Below are 15,319 nucleotides of genomic sequence, written 5' to 3' on the forward strand. Positions count from 1 at the left end.
AGTACCTCCGGCCAAGTATAAACAAACATTACTATAAGAAGTCAAATGAAGGTCCAGAGCTGAAAAGGTTTGGGAACCCCTGGTACCGGGTCCATTATTTTGTGCCACACATCTATTGTCAGACTCTGCTGAGCTGGTACTCATTTCTTTGTCATACTACAAAATTACCACAGTTGTAGGATGAGTGAATCTTGGGAATGATTATATCATGGTTGATGAAGATAATGCCAACACAAAATGTCCATTTCAAGAACATGATATGGCTCCAAAATATTCACAGAATATATTATTGAAATACAATTCATATTTCAATTGTTGTGGTGGTATAAGGGGGATAATCCACAAAGATTGTGGTTGTAATGTTTGTCAGGTGTTACATTACCATACTTTAGTTGTTTTCATAGTATTAATGTATATTAATGAAGTTCACTCACATATAAACAGTGACTCATTTGAACAGCAAATCACATTTATTTATTTGTGTCATTTAGGGTCAATTTAAGTACAAAGAAGAATAAACATTCAATCTAAACCACAAAAAAAAAACTTCAGAGGAAGCAGACTTTGGAATTTGGTCATTTACGTATATACACAACATTGTCGATGAATAAGTCATTTTAATAAAACAATAACTTCATTATGCAAATGTCTATGACTTGTATTCTTGTTCATTAAATACAAATTAACATGACTGAATACAATTCCTCTTAAACCAAATGCAACCCACAGGTTCTATATGGTTCGGGACCCCAAGGGATCACTTACAGTCTGTTTCTAAAAATAGAAAACATATATCCAGTGAATGCATTTTCTTTGTTTTTATATATTTTACATTACAGTTCTGATATAGGCTATATACTGTATGCTTCCATTTACAAATGTGTATAGAAACACTTTTCCATAGCTTTTAAACTACATGGAAGTCTAATTTCTAATATTCCTAATCAAGGCGACCATTGCATGCTTTATTTCTAAAGACACTTCTTTGCAATTTGAAACTGCACCATAAATCAAAAAATGGCAAAAAAAATTGGGTCCTGGTATAACAAAGTTTTAGAACCCCTGCTTTATCAGATTAGAGTTAGCAAAAATCACAATTTCCCCTTACCCTTATACAGTGGTTAATACGTGTATGTGGCCAACCTGCTACAGTATTAATCTCTTAACTATTACATAACTTGGGCCTTCAAGTTGTTATGATGTAAATAGTTTGTCTTATTCTAGGATCCTACTGGCTCATAAAGTCAATTTTGACTGAGTTTGTTGACTTGGAATCCACATCAGTGGCTGTGGCTGTTATTTCTGTAAAGCCAAATTTGATTTGAAACTGGATTTCACGATCCAGCCCACGTGTAGTATCTGGCATCTCAACTTCAAACGAGTTCAGTTGTTCTATTCCCCACTCATCTATATATTGAGGATTTTTCCTTGTTGTGCGATAAAACCTGAAAGATACTCCTGTCGTGTCTCTATGCCTTGGTACTAAGATGTGGTCTCTGGTTTCATCCCAAGCCACATCTTCATCTTTTGTCACCAGTGTTAAGAAAGTATCACAACAGCGGTCACCCCTCTCACTTGAGAACTTCTTATCAGCCTTATGCTTCGACTCATCAAACTCTGTAGAGGCAGAAATGCCATAAGTATAGGTACTTTTTCGTGATGCCACTAACGCAAGGTTTCTTCCAAACATGACAGCTCCCCTCAAAATTGCCTGCTGGGGCAACGCAGGACACAGTACTTTGCACTGAGCACCAAACTGCTTGGTAATGTGTGTGCGCAGAATTTTACTTGAGGCATAACCCCCCACTAAGACAAGATACTCAATGCTGAGAACCTTTTTCAAGATTTCTTTGAGACTTTTAGTGATGCCACTCAGACTTTTATCAAAGAAAGATCTCAACCTTGCTCTTGAGATTTTGATCGACCCATCCTCCCAAGATACACCTTGCACATTCTTGAAGTAATTCTCCATTGGTTGCTTTTCCAGAGCTAATGTTGCTAAGTTTAAAGGGCAGGAGATTTCTACATCATCATCCACACATTTAAGAACCAAGAAGTTATACATCAACTTTTGAAGCTCACTGGGAAACTTTTTTTCATACTCATTCCAGAGATCATCAGAAAATATTTCTTTCAGGCAACTTTTAAAGTTTTTAGTAACCTGCTCCCCTCCCATATCATTACCAGAGGCCTTATACAGCTCTTTCAGGACTCCTCCATCCAATACTTCATGTACCGTGATGTCAATGGTACCACCTGTAAGACAACGAGGTTAGGCTTTAAAACATGAGAGCATTTCATACATATAAAAAATAAAATAAAAAATAAAAATATATATATATATATATATATATACACATGCATACATACATACATTACATTACAGTCATTTAGCAGACGCTTTTATCCAAAGCGACTTACAATAAGTGCATTCAACATAGGTAGGCAAGAAAACTACTAATCACCAGAAGTCATAAGTGCATTCTCTTCTACAACAAGCAACTAAGAGTATACCTAGCGCTAAGGTAAAAGTGCAATATATCAGCTACCTACTTTCTTAAACAGATAAGACAAATAGGAAAATCAAATGAGCAAGAGCTAAAACAAATACGTGTATCAAATAAACAAGATCCAATAAAAAAGAGCGTGTACAAATAATTACATACATACATCATATCATTGAATCATTGTAATTATTCATTGGATCATTGAATAAGTCTGCATAAATATCACAGCACAACATACCTCCACAATCAGCAACAATGTATTGTGTTCCGAGATGTTGTTGTAGGGTAGCATGTCCTGAGTTCTCATCAATAAAACCATCAGAGGGAAGCTGCTTACACCAGATTGAGGCTGCCTCTGGCTCCAATGCGATGACCAACTTGTCTGATTGACTATCTCGCACAATGCCAGCCTGAAAAAACAAAAAAAGTAACAAAGAAAGAAAGAAAAAAATAACATTCTTTAAATTCACACATATACATGTGTACAAAATATGCTGTAGATAATTTTGATAATGTCATCATAGTAATAACAACATAGAATTACCTCAGCTGCTGCTTTTCTCATGAACTGTTTTGCAGAATCATCCCAAATAGCAGGAACAGTCAGAACCCAGGTGAAGTCAGATGCAATGAAGGCTCGTCCTCTTGTGTTGTCAGCAATGGTGCTCAGTGCATGGTCCTTCAGGTAGCGTAGACTTTCTGTGAAGACTTTCAGGGCTCTCATTTTTTTGCCATTTACGGCGGTAACCATAAACTCTTCATTGACTCTCTGTTGAAAATGTAAAATGTATGTTGTTAATAAATAAATGAATAAAGATTATATATATATATGCATACAATTTGTAGAACAATTTTCTATCCTAATTAAGAAAAAATATCATACTTACTTTATCATAGAGTTCCATCTTGAAGTTTTCAAAGAGAAGTGTTTTCTTTGCATCTTCATTTCCCTTTCTAGTGTATTCCCTTTTAGCATCATAACCAAACTTGAGGAATTTCTCATTTTCATCAAATAGAACACATGTAGGCGTCTTTGAGGAGGTCATTCCCTCTTCTCTTCCCCATTGTGGAAGAATGGGATCTTTGTTAGATCCTTTACCGCCAATACTAAAGGCGTACCCACTGTAGGCAGTACCAAAGTCTATTGCTATTATAAATGCATCACCCATATTAGAAACCACAACTGAAATGAACACACCAAATACTGTATCCCAGTTTTTATAGTATGAGCACCTTGTAGTTTGTCACTAAGCCCCACCCCTTGGTATTTGTTGCAACCGGTACAATTCATTGGTCAGGTGATGGAAGTGTAGGCTACTGCCTCGTAAAATTCTTGGTCACAAAGAAGAAGAATAAAAATAAGAAGAAATATGGTAATATTTAACTCCTTTTATCACTATGTAAATATAAAGTGACTAATAATATGACATCAGTGTGATGAATTAAAAACTCCTCAAGAGGACTATAGTCTGTGGTCACCCAGAGTGCTGACAAAGGCACTTGTTGTTGTTGTGTTGAACAGAGAGGCATATGATCGAGAGATACAGTACAGAGACAACTTGCGAATACAACTTATTTTTATAAAAAATTGGATAATAACACTAATACAGAAAAAATCACACCCAGTGTGAAGTGGGCGGTGTGGTCACAGTGGTCATCACAGTGAAGTTCACTTAAATAAAAGTAATATTGTGGACCAACCATTGTACACCCCTAACTTTAAAAAAACCCATAAATGTGTTTTTTTTAAGTGCATAGTCCTATTTATAGGGCTATGCACATGTGTCATGTTTCACTAGCCAATCACAGTCCTGAATAGACTGTGATTGGCCAATCACGGTGCAGGGTTAGGGGGGTACACTGGTGGCCAATCACAGCGCAGGGTTGGGGGGTGCAATGTCCAAACCTCACATATAGGGGCGGTTTCACCGCCCAAAAATCACACCCAGTGTGAAGTGGGCGGTGTGGTCACAGTGGTCATCACAGTGATGGAAGTTCACTTAAAGAAAAGTAATATTGAAAAGTAATATTGTGGACCAACCATTGTACACCCCTAACTTAAAAAAAACACATAAATGTGTGTTTTTTTAAGTGCATAGTCCTATTTATAGGGCTATGCACATGTGTCATGTTTCACTAGCCAATCACAGTCCTGAATAGACTGTGATTGGCCAATCACGGTGCAGGGTTAGGGGGGTACACTGGTGGCCAATCACAGCGCAGGGTTGGGGGGGTGCAATGTCCAAACCTCACATATAGGGGCGGTTTCACCGCCCAAAAATCACACCCAGTGTGAAGTGGGCGGTGTGGTCACAGTGGTCATCACAGTGATGGAAGTTCACTTAAAGAAAAGTAATATTGTGGACCAACCATTGTACACCCCTAACTTTTAAAAAAAACCATAAATGTGTTTTTTTTAAGTGCATAGTCCTATTTATAGGGCTATGCACATGTGTCATGTTTCACTAGCCAATCACAGTCCTGAATAGACTGTGATTGGCCAATCACGGTGCAGGGTTAGGGGGGTACACTGGTGGCCAATCACAGCGCAGGGTTGGGGGGGTGCAATCGAATGTCGATGTCCAAACCTCACATATAGGGGCGGTTTCACCGCCCAAAAAAAGTCCACAACTGATGAACAAGGGATGATCACAAAATCTGAACCTGCTTTTATGAAGGTGGACTTGCCCTTTACTCTAGTTTTCTACAAGCTCCCTGAGGTGCACAAACAATTAACTGACACTCCTCCAGGGAGACAAATTATTTCAGCAATTGGCTATTTAACAGAAAACATTTTAGCATTTGTAGATTTTATTTATTTATTACAGCCATCAGTTACAATCTGACTGTTACCCAGCACAGATTGATTAGGTCTCTGCAGATTTCACCCCTCCTGATCAAGGAAGTGCTTACTTTGAACTACTTCTGATCAGGCAACACTTTCTACCTGCAGATCTCAGGAGTGGCCATGGGGTCGAGGATGTCGCTGACTTTTGCCTCGCTGTATGTGGGGTTCTTTGAACAAGAAGTGATCTTTAGTGAGGCCTTATTACATCAATTTCACCGGTTCATGAATTCCCAAAACGAACACATTCAATTTACCATGTCTGTGATACGAACACATAAATTTACCATGTCGATGGTGACTTCCGCCTTCTCTTTCTCAAAAGGAAGTCCCGATCCTGACGTTTGCTGCATGTCACTCCAAATCTCTCTCTCCCCATTTCCTGTCAGCCTACTGTCCTATCATAAAGGCATGAAAGGCCCAAAATTATTTTGTATCATATATATATTTTATCTAAGTATATATAAGTTCCTCACCTCAGAAGTTTGACTTAAACCTCAGATGAATGAAAATTGGACTTTGACAATAATTGGCAGACATTTTGGATTGATGCCAATAAAACATACATCTGCATAGGATTTTTTAGGACTTTTAGAATAGAAATGATCCATGTAGGCCCCTGGGAGCCCCTAACATGGCCCCTGGGTGCTACACGTGGCCCCTGGTGTGACTATTGTCATGAAAGACTGCTGCTGAACAATGTTTGTGCCAAGTTTGGTGCAGATCGGTGTTACATGTTGTAATGTATTTGCTATAATACCATTTATGCTGTACCATGGCTCCCCCTGTTGACCGTTTAATGTACGCTCTAGCGCTACTGCGCATGCAGGCGCGTATCGTCATTGAGGCCAACGAGGCCATGGCCCGGTCTGTAAACCCAGCTTGTCCCAAGAAAAAAACTAAAAATCAACATTAGCAGCTCTCACCCTATTCTGTTGTAGCCGACCACAGAAAGTTGCCTTTGTTTTCAAGTGGGGCTCATTTGCATTCGGCCGAATTGTTAATGAGTGGCCATTAAAAACCAGTTTAGCCGTCAAACCGGTTCTGGCCCGGTCAACTCCACCGTACGCCACTGTGCGCATGTGCACAACTCTATATAAGTTCCCCGCTCCCGTGATTCATTCATTCAGTAAACAACCAGGCAACCACAGTACGCAGTGTCTCCGTCTCATTTAATACATGTGTATATACGAACCCGATATATTACAGTGGCGACGAGGTGGATGGGATTTTGTAACAGAAGAGGATCCCGTGACGAGACACAACTTTGTAACACGACGTGGATCTCAACTTTGTGAAAGTAAGGCAGAGGAGACCACGATCACAGCACAATGGCTGCGTCGTTCCAAATAGGCGCGATAGCAGAGTATAAGGAAGGACAGGAAGATTTTGAATCTTACCTGGAAAGATTGGACATGTGGATGACCGCAAACAGTGTGGCGGATGACAAAAAGGTCAGTGTCTTCCTATCGGTGATTGGAGCTGATGCTTACAGACTTTTGAAGAACTTAGTCAGTCCGGACAAACCCAGTACAAGAACGTACAAACAGCTGTGTGATGCACTCGGTGACCATTACAAGCCAAAACCGCTCATCATAGTGGAAAGATTCCGGTTCCAAAAGAGAAACCAACATGACGGCGAGTCAAATGCGGATTATATTGTTGCATTGAAGCAACTGTCCACACACTGTGAATTTGGTGCATTTCTAAATGATGCGCTACGCGACCGTTTTGTGAGTGGATTAAAGTCAGAAGACGTGCAAAAGAGACTGTTGTCCATGACAAGGCTGATGTTCAAAACGGCATGTGAAACGGCGTTAGCCATGGAGATAGTCAACAAAGTGCACCTGGAACAGAATAAAGGTGGATGGAAACCGCGGAGCAACAGTGCTCAACAGAGCTTCAGACCAGCACCTGGACATGATGATGGCAGACAGCAGCAGCAGGACAAACCTTGCTACAGATGTGGGGGTAAACATGCTGCACAGTTATGCAGATTCAAGCAAGAAAAGTGTCACAATTGCTCTAAAATTGGCCATATTGCAAGGATGTGTAGAAATAAAAAGACACACTATGTGGAGCAGGAAGAGCACAAACATGATGATGAGGATGAAGAGGCTATAAAGGAAGTGAACTGAGGGCCGTTGTCGCTTACGACCTCCTCCGGTAGGCCCTGAGAAGCGAACAGGTTGCGTAGAACATCAATGGTCTTTGCCGATGTGGTGGTTTTCATAGGCATGACCTCCAGCCATTTAGAGTGACACAGCCGCCGCAGAGCCCAACTCAACCAACGCAGAGCCCAGCTGCGCCTGTAACTTCCAGCAGTCCTGTCATGCGGCGCTACCCTGAACGAGTGCGCATGAAACCAGGAAGGTACAAACAAGGTAGGGACCCAAGTCCAGCAAAAAGGGGCAGAATAATCCCTGTTGACTTGGTATACAAGGGTGGAGCAGTTTACCTCTCCCTTGTTCAGTATAGAAAAAAACAATACTTTTGTTTTGCCAAAGACATTCTTTTTGCTAAGGACATTGCTTTTTGTTGAGATTATTACAAGGAAGACTTTATGCTGTTTATTATTAATTATTGTTGTGTGGATTGCAACCTGAAAAATAGGACTTTCTGAGAAAAGAAAAACAAGTTGTACTGATATATTGGAGTTTGTTTTTGACATAGTTGTTGTGTATGATTTCGAGCTAATTATTGAGAAAAGTAAAACTAAGGGAGTTTTCATTTAAAGGGAAGGACTGTAATGTATTTGCTATAATACCATTTATGCTGTACCATGGCTCCCCCTGTTGACCGTTTAATGTGCACTACTGCGCATGTGCACAACTCTATGTAAGTTCCCCGCTCCCGTGATTCATTCATTCAGTAAACAACCAGGCAACCACAGTACGCAGTGTCTCCGTCTCATTTAATACATGTGTATATACGAACCCGATATATTACACATGTGTTACAATTTTAATATAGGATGAGCACCATGAGTATGTCACAAGCACCATCCTTTGGTATTTCTTGGAACCTACATTAGTGGAGGTGACAAACCAGTTTTAAGGGTCGGCACAAATCAGATCCTGACAAACAACAGCAAACATGGAAAATGAATTCACACAGGTAACATGAATTCATTAATAGTAGTGATAAATCTTGATGGTGTCTCTAAAACATACATGTTGTATTAAATGTGTTTACTATGTTATATGTGCTGCTGAATAAGTGCTGAGCCCTGTTGCCCTGTCAGTCTTATCAACACAGGCCGTCACATGCATTATCAAGTAAATGACTATGAATAAACTCCATTACTGTTGCACTGCCACTATCACATGTTTTATATCTGCTGATATGTGATGTTTCAAATTCTTACTTGTATAAGAGTCTGATTCTGCCTTTTTATTTCTTTTTGAGTGGGTACCTTATATGTATTTGATATTGATATCCTGTTATTATGTTTAGTTAGTCAGATACTTACTTATTTACTTATATTTTGTAACTGCATTATTTTGGTGCTGGTATGATTTCAGCCACTATTGTAGGCCTATACACGTGATGAGAAAGTAAACTTACATTTCAAGTGGAAGTTGAAGTTGTATTGCTTTCATTCAGTAAGTGTTGTGGTAACTGACTTTGGAACTGCTTATCTGCATTCAAGTCCACAGTAAAAATGAAGCATTTTGTACATTGTATCTACTTTGAGATATCTTTCCCTTGAACATGGTTTGGTTAAACGTTTAAGTGAATATTTAACACATTTTCCATACAATTTGGATCCCAGGAATTCATCAAAAATAATTATTATAAAGATTCAAGCACATACTTTACTATGTCATTAGTGTTTCCAAGGGCCATCTAATATCCATTAATAGCCACAGGGTGTCAGTGTTGCACAAGTGAGCAGATATCCCCAGGCGACTGAAGTAAAGAAAAGGGTAAAAGACAACTGTTTCCTACAGGTGGGTCAACAATTTAATCCAATCAGGAAAGGGAACCTATTTATTAGCTTCAGTATTCCAATTCCCCCCCCCCCCCCCCCCTGCATGAGTTCTCTAAAACAATCAAGAGTCAATGAGAACTTGAAGTGGCTACATAGTACTGTAGTTAGATGTATTTATCACTTTGATGTCATACTTACATTCGGTCCTTCCAATTGTTTGTGTGTCTTGTATTTTCGTGTTGTAAATTACATGCATAATGTAACACAGTGAATGTTAGACTGAGTTAAAGGGACTCAATAAACACAATAAGGTTTCCCCAGTCAGGCTGTCAAATGAAGGACAAACTCATAGTAAAATCATAGTACAATTGTACTGATCTTTATTACAAAATTGGTTAGAAGAGCAATAGATAGAATGGATTAATAAAATACAGCAGGGCACAATATACTGATCACAGTAGGGACCCTGGGTAACACAGTGAACCCGTTGTTTTACACTAGGCTACACAGTGATCATAAGCTGACCACTCATGTGGGAAGCAGCCAGACACAAAATACAATAAATCAAAAACAAAACAAAACCACTACTTAAAACTAAGGGACAATTGATAGTAACGGCAGCGTCAGACGCAACACCTTGGCAATCTGTACTGCCTATTATCAATATGTCCTTGACATGGAAAAAAGTTTGAGAACTACAGCATTATTGTGTCCAAGGACACTAAAATCTTCAGCACAGCAGCAGTAGGCAAGGAGAATCAAATTCACCACTTCCCAGTACTGTAGGTCTGCCTTTACCAGTTATTGGAGTGAAACCCGTCTGGAGGCATCAAGAAAAGTGCTTGAGATAATAATAATAATAATAATGAATTGCATTTTTATAGCGCTTTTCCAAGTGCTCAAAGCGCTTTACAATGGTTCATTCATTCATGCGGGGGGGGGGGGGGGGGGGACATTGGGAGATAGTATATTGTTTTTGTGTAGAGTTTAACCTACAGTACCATGAATAATGTGGTTTAGGTTGTTGTATTTTCTCATTCAAACTAAAGATTTAATCATTCTGAATTGCTGCGACGCATTGCATAGCTGTCAATTATCAATTTCTGTCTATAAGTAAAGGCACTTTTTGGTGATGCCACTAACCCAAGGTTTCTTCCAAACATGACAGCTCCCCTCAAAATTGCCTGCTGGGGCAACGCAGGGCACAGTACTTTGCACTGAGCACCAAACTGCTTGGTAATGTGTGTGCGCAGAATCTTACTTGAGGCATAACCCCCCACTAACACAAGGTAATCAATGCTGAGATCCTTTTTTAAGATTTCTTTGAGACTTTTAGTGATGTCGTTCAGACTTTTATCAAAGAAAGATCTCATCTTTGCTCTTGAGATTTTGATCGACGCATCCTCCCAAGATACACCTTGCACATTCTTGAAGTAATTCTTCATTGGTTGCTTTTTCTGAGCTAATGTTGCTAAGTTTAAAGGGCAGGAGATGTCTACATCATCATCATCATCCACACATTTAAGAACCAAGAAGTTATAAATCAACTTTTGAAGCTCACTGGGAAACTTTCTTTCATACTCATTCCAGATATCATCAGAGAATATTTATTTCAGGCAACTTTTAAAGTTTTTAGTAACCTGCTCCCCTCCCATATCATTACCAGAGGCCTTATGCAGCTCTTTCAGGACTCCTCCATCACATACTTCATGTACCGTGATGTCAATGGTACCACCTATAAGACAACAATGTCTTTAAAATAGCATTTTATACGTATACAAAGAGTGGAAAACAGAGGAAAGATTTAGTGTGTGTGTGTGTGTGTGTGTGTGTGTGTGTGTGTGTGTGTGTGTGTGTGCGTGTGTGCGTGTGCGCGTGTGTGTGTGTGTGTGTGTGTGTGTGTGTGTGTGTGTGTGTATTTATGGATTATTGAATAAGTCTGCATACATATCACAGCACAACATACCTCCACAATCAGCAACAATGTATTGTGTTCCAAGATGTTGTTGTAGGGTAGTCCTGAGTCCTGAGTTCTCATCAATAAAACCATCAGAGGGAAGCTGCTTACACCAGATTGAGGCTACCTCTGGCTCCAATGCGATGACCAACTTGTCTGATTGACTATCTCGCACAATGCCAGCCTGAAAAAACTAAAAAAAGTAACAAAGAAAGAAAGAAATAACATTATTTAATTTCACACATTTACATCATAGTCATCATAGTAATAACAACATGGAATTACCTCAGTTGCGGCTTTTCTCATGAACTGTTTTGCAGAAGCATCCCAAATAGCAGGAACAGTCAGAACCCAGGTGAAGTCAGACGCAGTGAAGGTTCGTCCTCTTGTGTTGTCAGCAATGGTGCTCAGTGCATGATCCTTCAGGTAGCGTAGACTTTCTGTGAAGACTTTCAGGGCTCTAATTTTTTTGCCATTTACGGCGGTAATCATTAACTCCTCATTGACTTTCTGTTGAAAATATAAAATGTATGTTGTTAATAAATAAATGAATAACGATTATATATATACATAACATTTGTAGAACAATTTGAACTTACTTTAACTTACATTATCTTACTTTAATCACTACGATAACTTACTTTATCATAGAGTTCCATCTTAAAGTTTTCAAAGAGAAGTGTTTTCTGTGCATCTTCATTTCCTTTTCTAGTGTATTCCCTTTTAGCATCATAACCAAACTTTAGGAATTGCTCATTTTCATCAAATAGAACACATGTAGGTGTCTTTGAGCTGTTCAGTCCCTCTTCTCTTCCCCATTGTGGAAGAATGGGATCTTTGTTAGATCCTTTGCCGCTGATAAGAATGGCGTACCCACTGTAGGCAGTACCAAAGTCTATTGCTATTATAAATGCATCACCCATATTAGAAACCAGAATAAAGCTAGTTCAAGCCAACACAACTGAAATGAACACACCAAATACTGTATCCCAGTTTTTATAGCATGAGCACCTTGTAGTATGACACTAAGCCCCACCCTTTGGTATTTGTTGCAATGGTGGTGTAGGCTACTGCCTGGTAAAAATCTTGGACTCTTGTTGGTCGCAAAGAAGAAGAAGAAGAAGAAGAAATTTGGTAATAATTAACTCCTTTTATCACTATGTACTCGAGACTTTAGACTCGACTTGGACTCAAGCCACAAATTTGATTAATTTAAATATAAAGTGACTAATAATCTGACATCAGTGTGATGAATTAAAGTCTCTTCAAGAGGACAAGTCTGTGATCTTTTTTTATAAAAACTAAATTGATCATAACCATATTATACAGACAAAAAGGCATATCCACAACTGATGAACAATCTATTAGAACAAGGGATGATCACAAAATGTAAACCTGCTTTTATGAAGGTGGACTTCCCCTTTACTCCAGTTTTCTACACCTCCCTGAGGTGCACAAACAATTAACTGACACTCCTCCAGGGAGACCAATTATTTCAGCTATTTAACAGAAAACATTTCAGCCTTGGTAGATTTTCTTTTTTTTACAGCCATTAGTTACATTACCTACTCTATGGAGCATTAAAATCATCAATCAAGGCAATTGAAGGCAATTGAACAGATTGAGGACACAGTTTTGAATAACTATGGACATTGAATCATTATACAATAATGTACCTTTTGAAGGGGGCCTGCAGGCTGCAAGATGGTTCTTGGGAAAACGATCTGACTGTTACCAAGCACAGATTGAATAGTAGGTCTCATCAAGGAAGTGCTTACTTCGAACTACTTCTGATCTGGCAACACTTGTGCAACCACAACTGTGGTGCACAAGGCCCCCCAATCTGTGCAACATGCTGGTGAGGGCAGACTCACAGGCTAGTTTGCTAATAACCATCTGTAGTTCTGTTGTACTAGATTTTTCAAATACAGCCCTATATTGCTCTGATCAGAGCAATGGTCACTGAGTTATGGCCATTTGAAGTGTATAACACTGCTCACTACAGCAGTGTTTTATATGTGTGCATTTTCATGTTTTTTTTTGGAGCAGATTGGAGCAATGGTGTGTCTGTGGCACCCGGGGGCCCTTGGGGTCCACATGTGGCCCCTGATGTGGCTATTCTAATGGCAGATCCCTGAACATTGTTTGTGGAAAGTTTGGTGCAGATAACAACAAGCCTGGCTCGCTGGCATAGCGGTCCAGGCACCTAGGCTACAATGTAGCCTGACAGTGCGCCGCAGGTTCGAGTCCCGATCCCGATGGCCTTTGCTGCGTGTCACTCCCCATCTCTCTCTCCCCATTTCTTGTCAATTGAAAAGTTCCATTGACCGGATCTGTAGAGGGCGCAGCGGATGAGCGAAAGAGTATTTTTTATTTTTACTGCAGACGAGAGACTATTCAGCCTGTGGTGCGTGCGCAAAGAATCGAAATGGACAGGGATTTAACATTGTTCCTCTATAGTTAATATATAGCTTGATGAAATTAAAACGTCAAAGGCACCGCTCACTTGGTGTGATTTTTAAGCTAAATGTGTAGGAAATTGGCTATGTTCTGCTAGAACATAGCCACGACATACAGTAGTAGAAACAGAGAACAACAAAGAACTCCGTCCCTTTGCATATAAACAGGAAGTCCACCCACTAGGTGATTTTAATATAGGATAGTGAAAATAGAAGATCTACAAGCTCACAACACATCACGGTGAGCTTGTAGAGCTGCCATTTGTAAAGTGTCTACATTTTAATACAGAAATTCTTTGATATGAAAATAAATGTACTTTTGAATACTTAAGCACCTACTCCACATTTGACTGAGCAACTTTCATTTGAGTAATGTTTCACCAGAATTATCCATAGTTTGACTAAAGTACTGGGCTGAGTACTTTGTAGAGACTCACATTGAAACATAAGGTAATGTCCAGGACCCTTCACTGACCTGTAACTATTGGTCATTCCTCGTACCACATTGGGCGGCCATAGCTGAATGGTTAGACAGCCCGCCTGGGAAGCCAAAAGTCCTAGGTTCAAAGTGTCCCTGAGCAAGACACTTAACCCCCAACTCCCCCTCCATGCTCCTCTGTGGGCAGCACTCAACTGGGTGAAGTTGGAAACTCAAAAACAAAAAGGTTAATTACTAAAGGTGACAGAGCCTTTTAGTCTGTAGCTCCAAGACTCTGGAATGCCCTTCCCCAGGTCTTGAGAGCTGCAGGCTCTGTGGACATTTTAAGAACTACCTAAAACACTACTGTTTAAACAAGCATTAGTGGAATATCTTAGATTTTCTTTCCTCCAGGTGTGTAATATGTCTGCTGTTTTGCAGTGGTGGAAAGTTACTAAGTACATTTACTCAAGTACTGTACTTAAGTACAATTTTGAGGTATTTGTACTTTACTTTACTTACTTACTTTTCCACTGTTTCCAATTTCCAATACTTTTACTTCTACTCCACTACATCTCAGAGGAAAATACAATTATTTGAAAACTTTAGTTACTAGTTACTTTTCAGATATAAACTATGATATAATGAAACATACATTAACCACTTTAGCCCTATAGGCTATTTGAAAATAGCAGATCTACAAGCTCACAGCGTGTCGCATCGCAACGCGTTGTGAGCTTGTAGATCGGCTATTTTCAAATATTTAGTACTTTTACTTTACGTACATTTTGATGCCAATACTTTTGTACTTTTACTCAAATACATTTTTTATTTTAGATTTTTACTTGTAACAGAGTATTTTTGTATTGCAGTATTGGTACTTTTACTTAAGTAAAGAATTTGAGTACTTTTTCCACCACTGCTGTTTTGCTTCCTGGATTCCTGGATTAATTGCACAATTTGTATTTTTGTTGTTTTAAATCATTTGAATGATTTGTTTTTATTTCTGTTGAATGTCAAGCACTTTGTGAGTTCTCTCTGTGAGAAGTGCTATATACAATACAATGTACATACTTACCACACCACGTGTTCATAAGAGTTGTTGAACATGTTTCACCAGGTAGGTCATGTAATTTGTTAAAAATGTCCATTTGTTTAAAATGCCAGCTAGGTCTCAAGACCGTCACCTATGGAATGTC

The 15,319-nt window shown here is 39.3% G+C and overlaps 2 protein-coding genes across 2 annotated transcripts; both read right to left on the bottom strand.

Annotated features, from left to right (window-relative positions):
- Positions 1–1,228: 1,228 nt before the first annotated feature.
- On the bottom strand, positions 1,229–3,676 carry LOC308095458 (heat shock 70 kDa protein 12A-like; the record flags this gene model as incomplete). The annotated part of the gene is made up of 4 exons (XM_080442516.1): positions 1,229–2,256; positions 2,746–2,917; positions 3,052–3,276; positions 3,395–3,676. 4 exons carry the CDS (start codon positions 3,674–3,676, stop codon positions 1,229–1,231), a joined length of 1,707 nt encoding a protein of 568 aa, XP_080298642.1.
- Positions 3,677–7,169: 3,493 nt separating this feature from the next.
- On the bottom strand, positions 7,170–11,735 carry LOC308095469 (heat shock 70 kDa protein 12A-like; the record flags this gene model as incomplete). Its single annotated transcript, XM_080442527.1, has 6 exons — positions 7,170–7,309; positions 7,450–7,697; positions 10,430–10,515; positions 10,927–11,021; positions 11,253–11,427; positions 11,529–11,735. The coding sequence occupies 6 exons, from the start codon at positions 11,733–11,735 to the stop codon at positions 7,170–7,172; spliced, it is 951 nt and encodes a 316-aa protein (XP_080298653.1).
- Positions 11,736–15,319: the final 3,584 nt, after the last annotated feature.

This window comes from Gymnoscopelus braueri (genome assembly GCF_963280865.1).
Source record: "Gymnoscopelus braueri genome assembly, chromosome: 2".
Lineage (NCBI taxonomy): Eukaryota > Metazoa > Chordata > Actinopteri > Myctophiformes > Myctophidae > Gymnoscopelus > Gymnoscopelus braueri.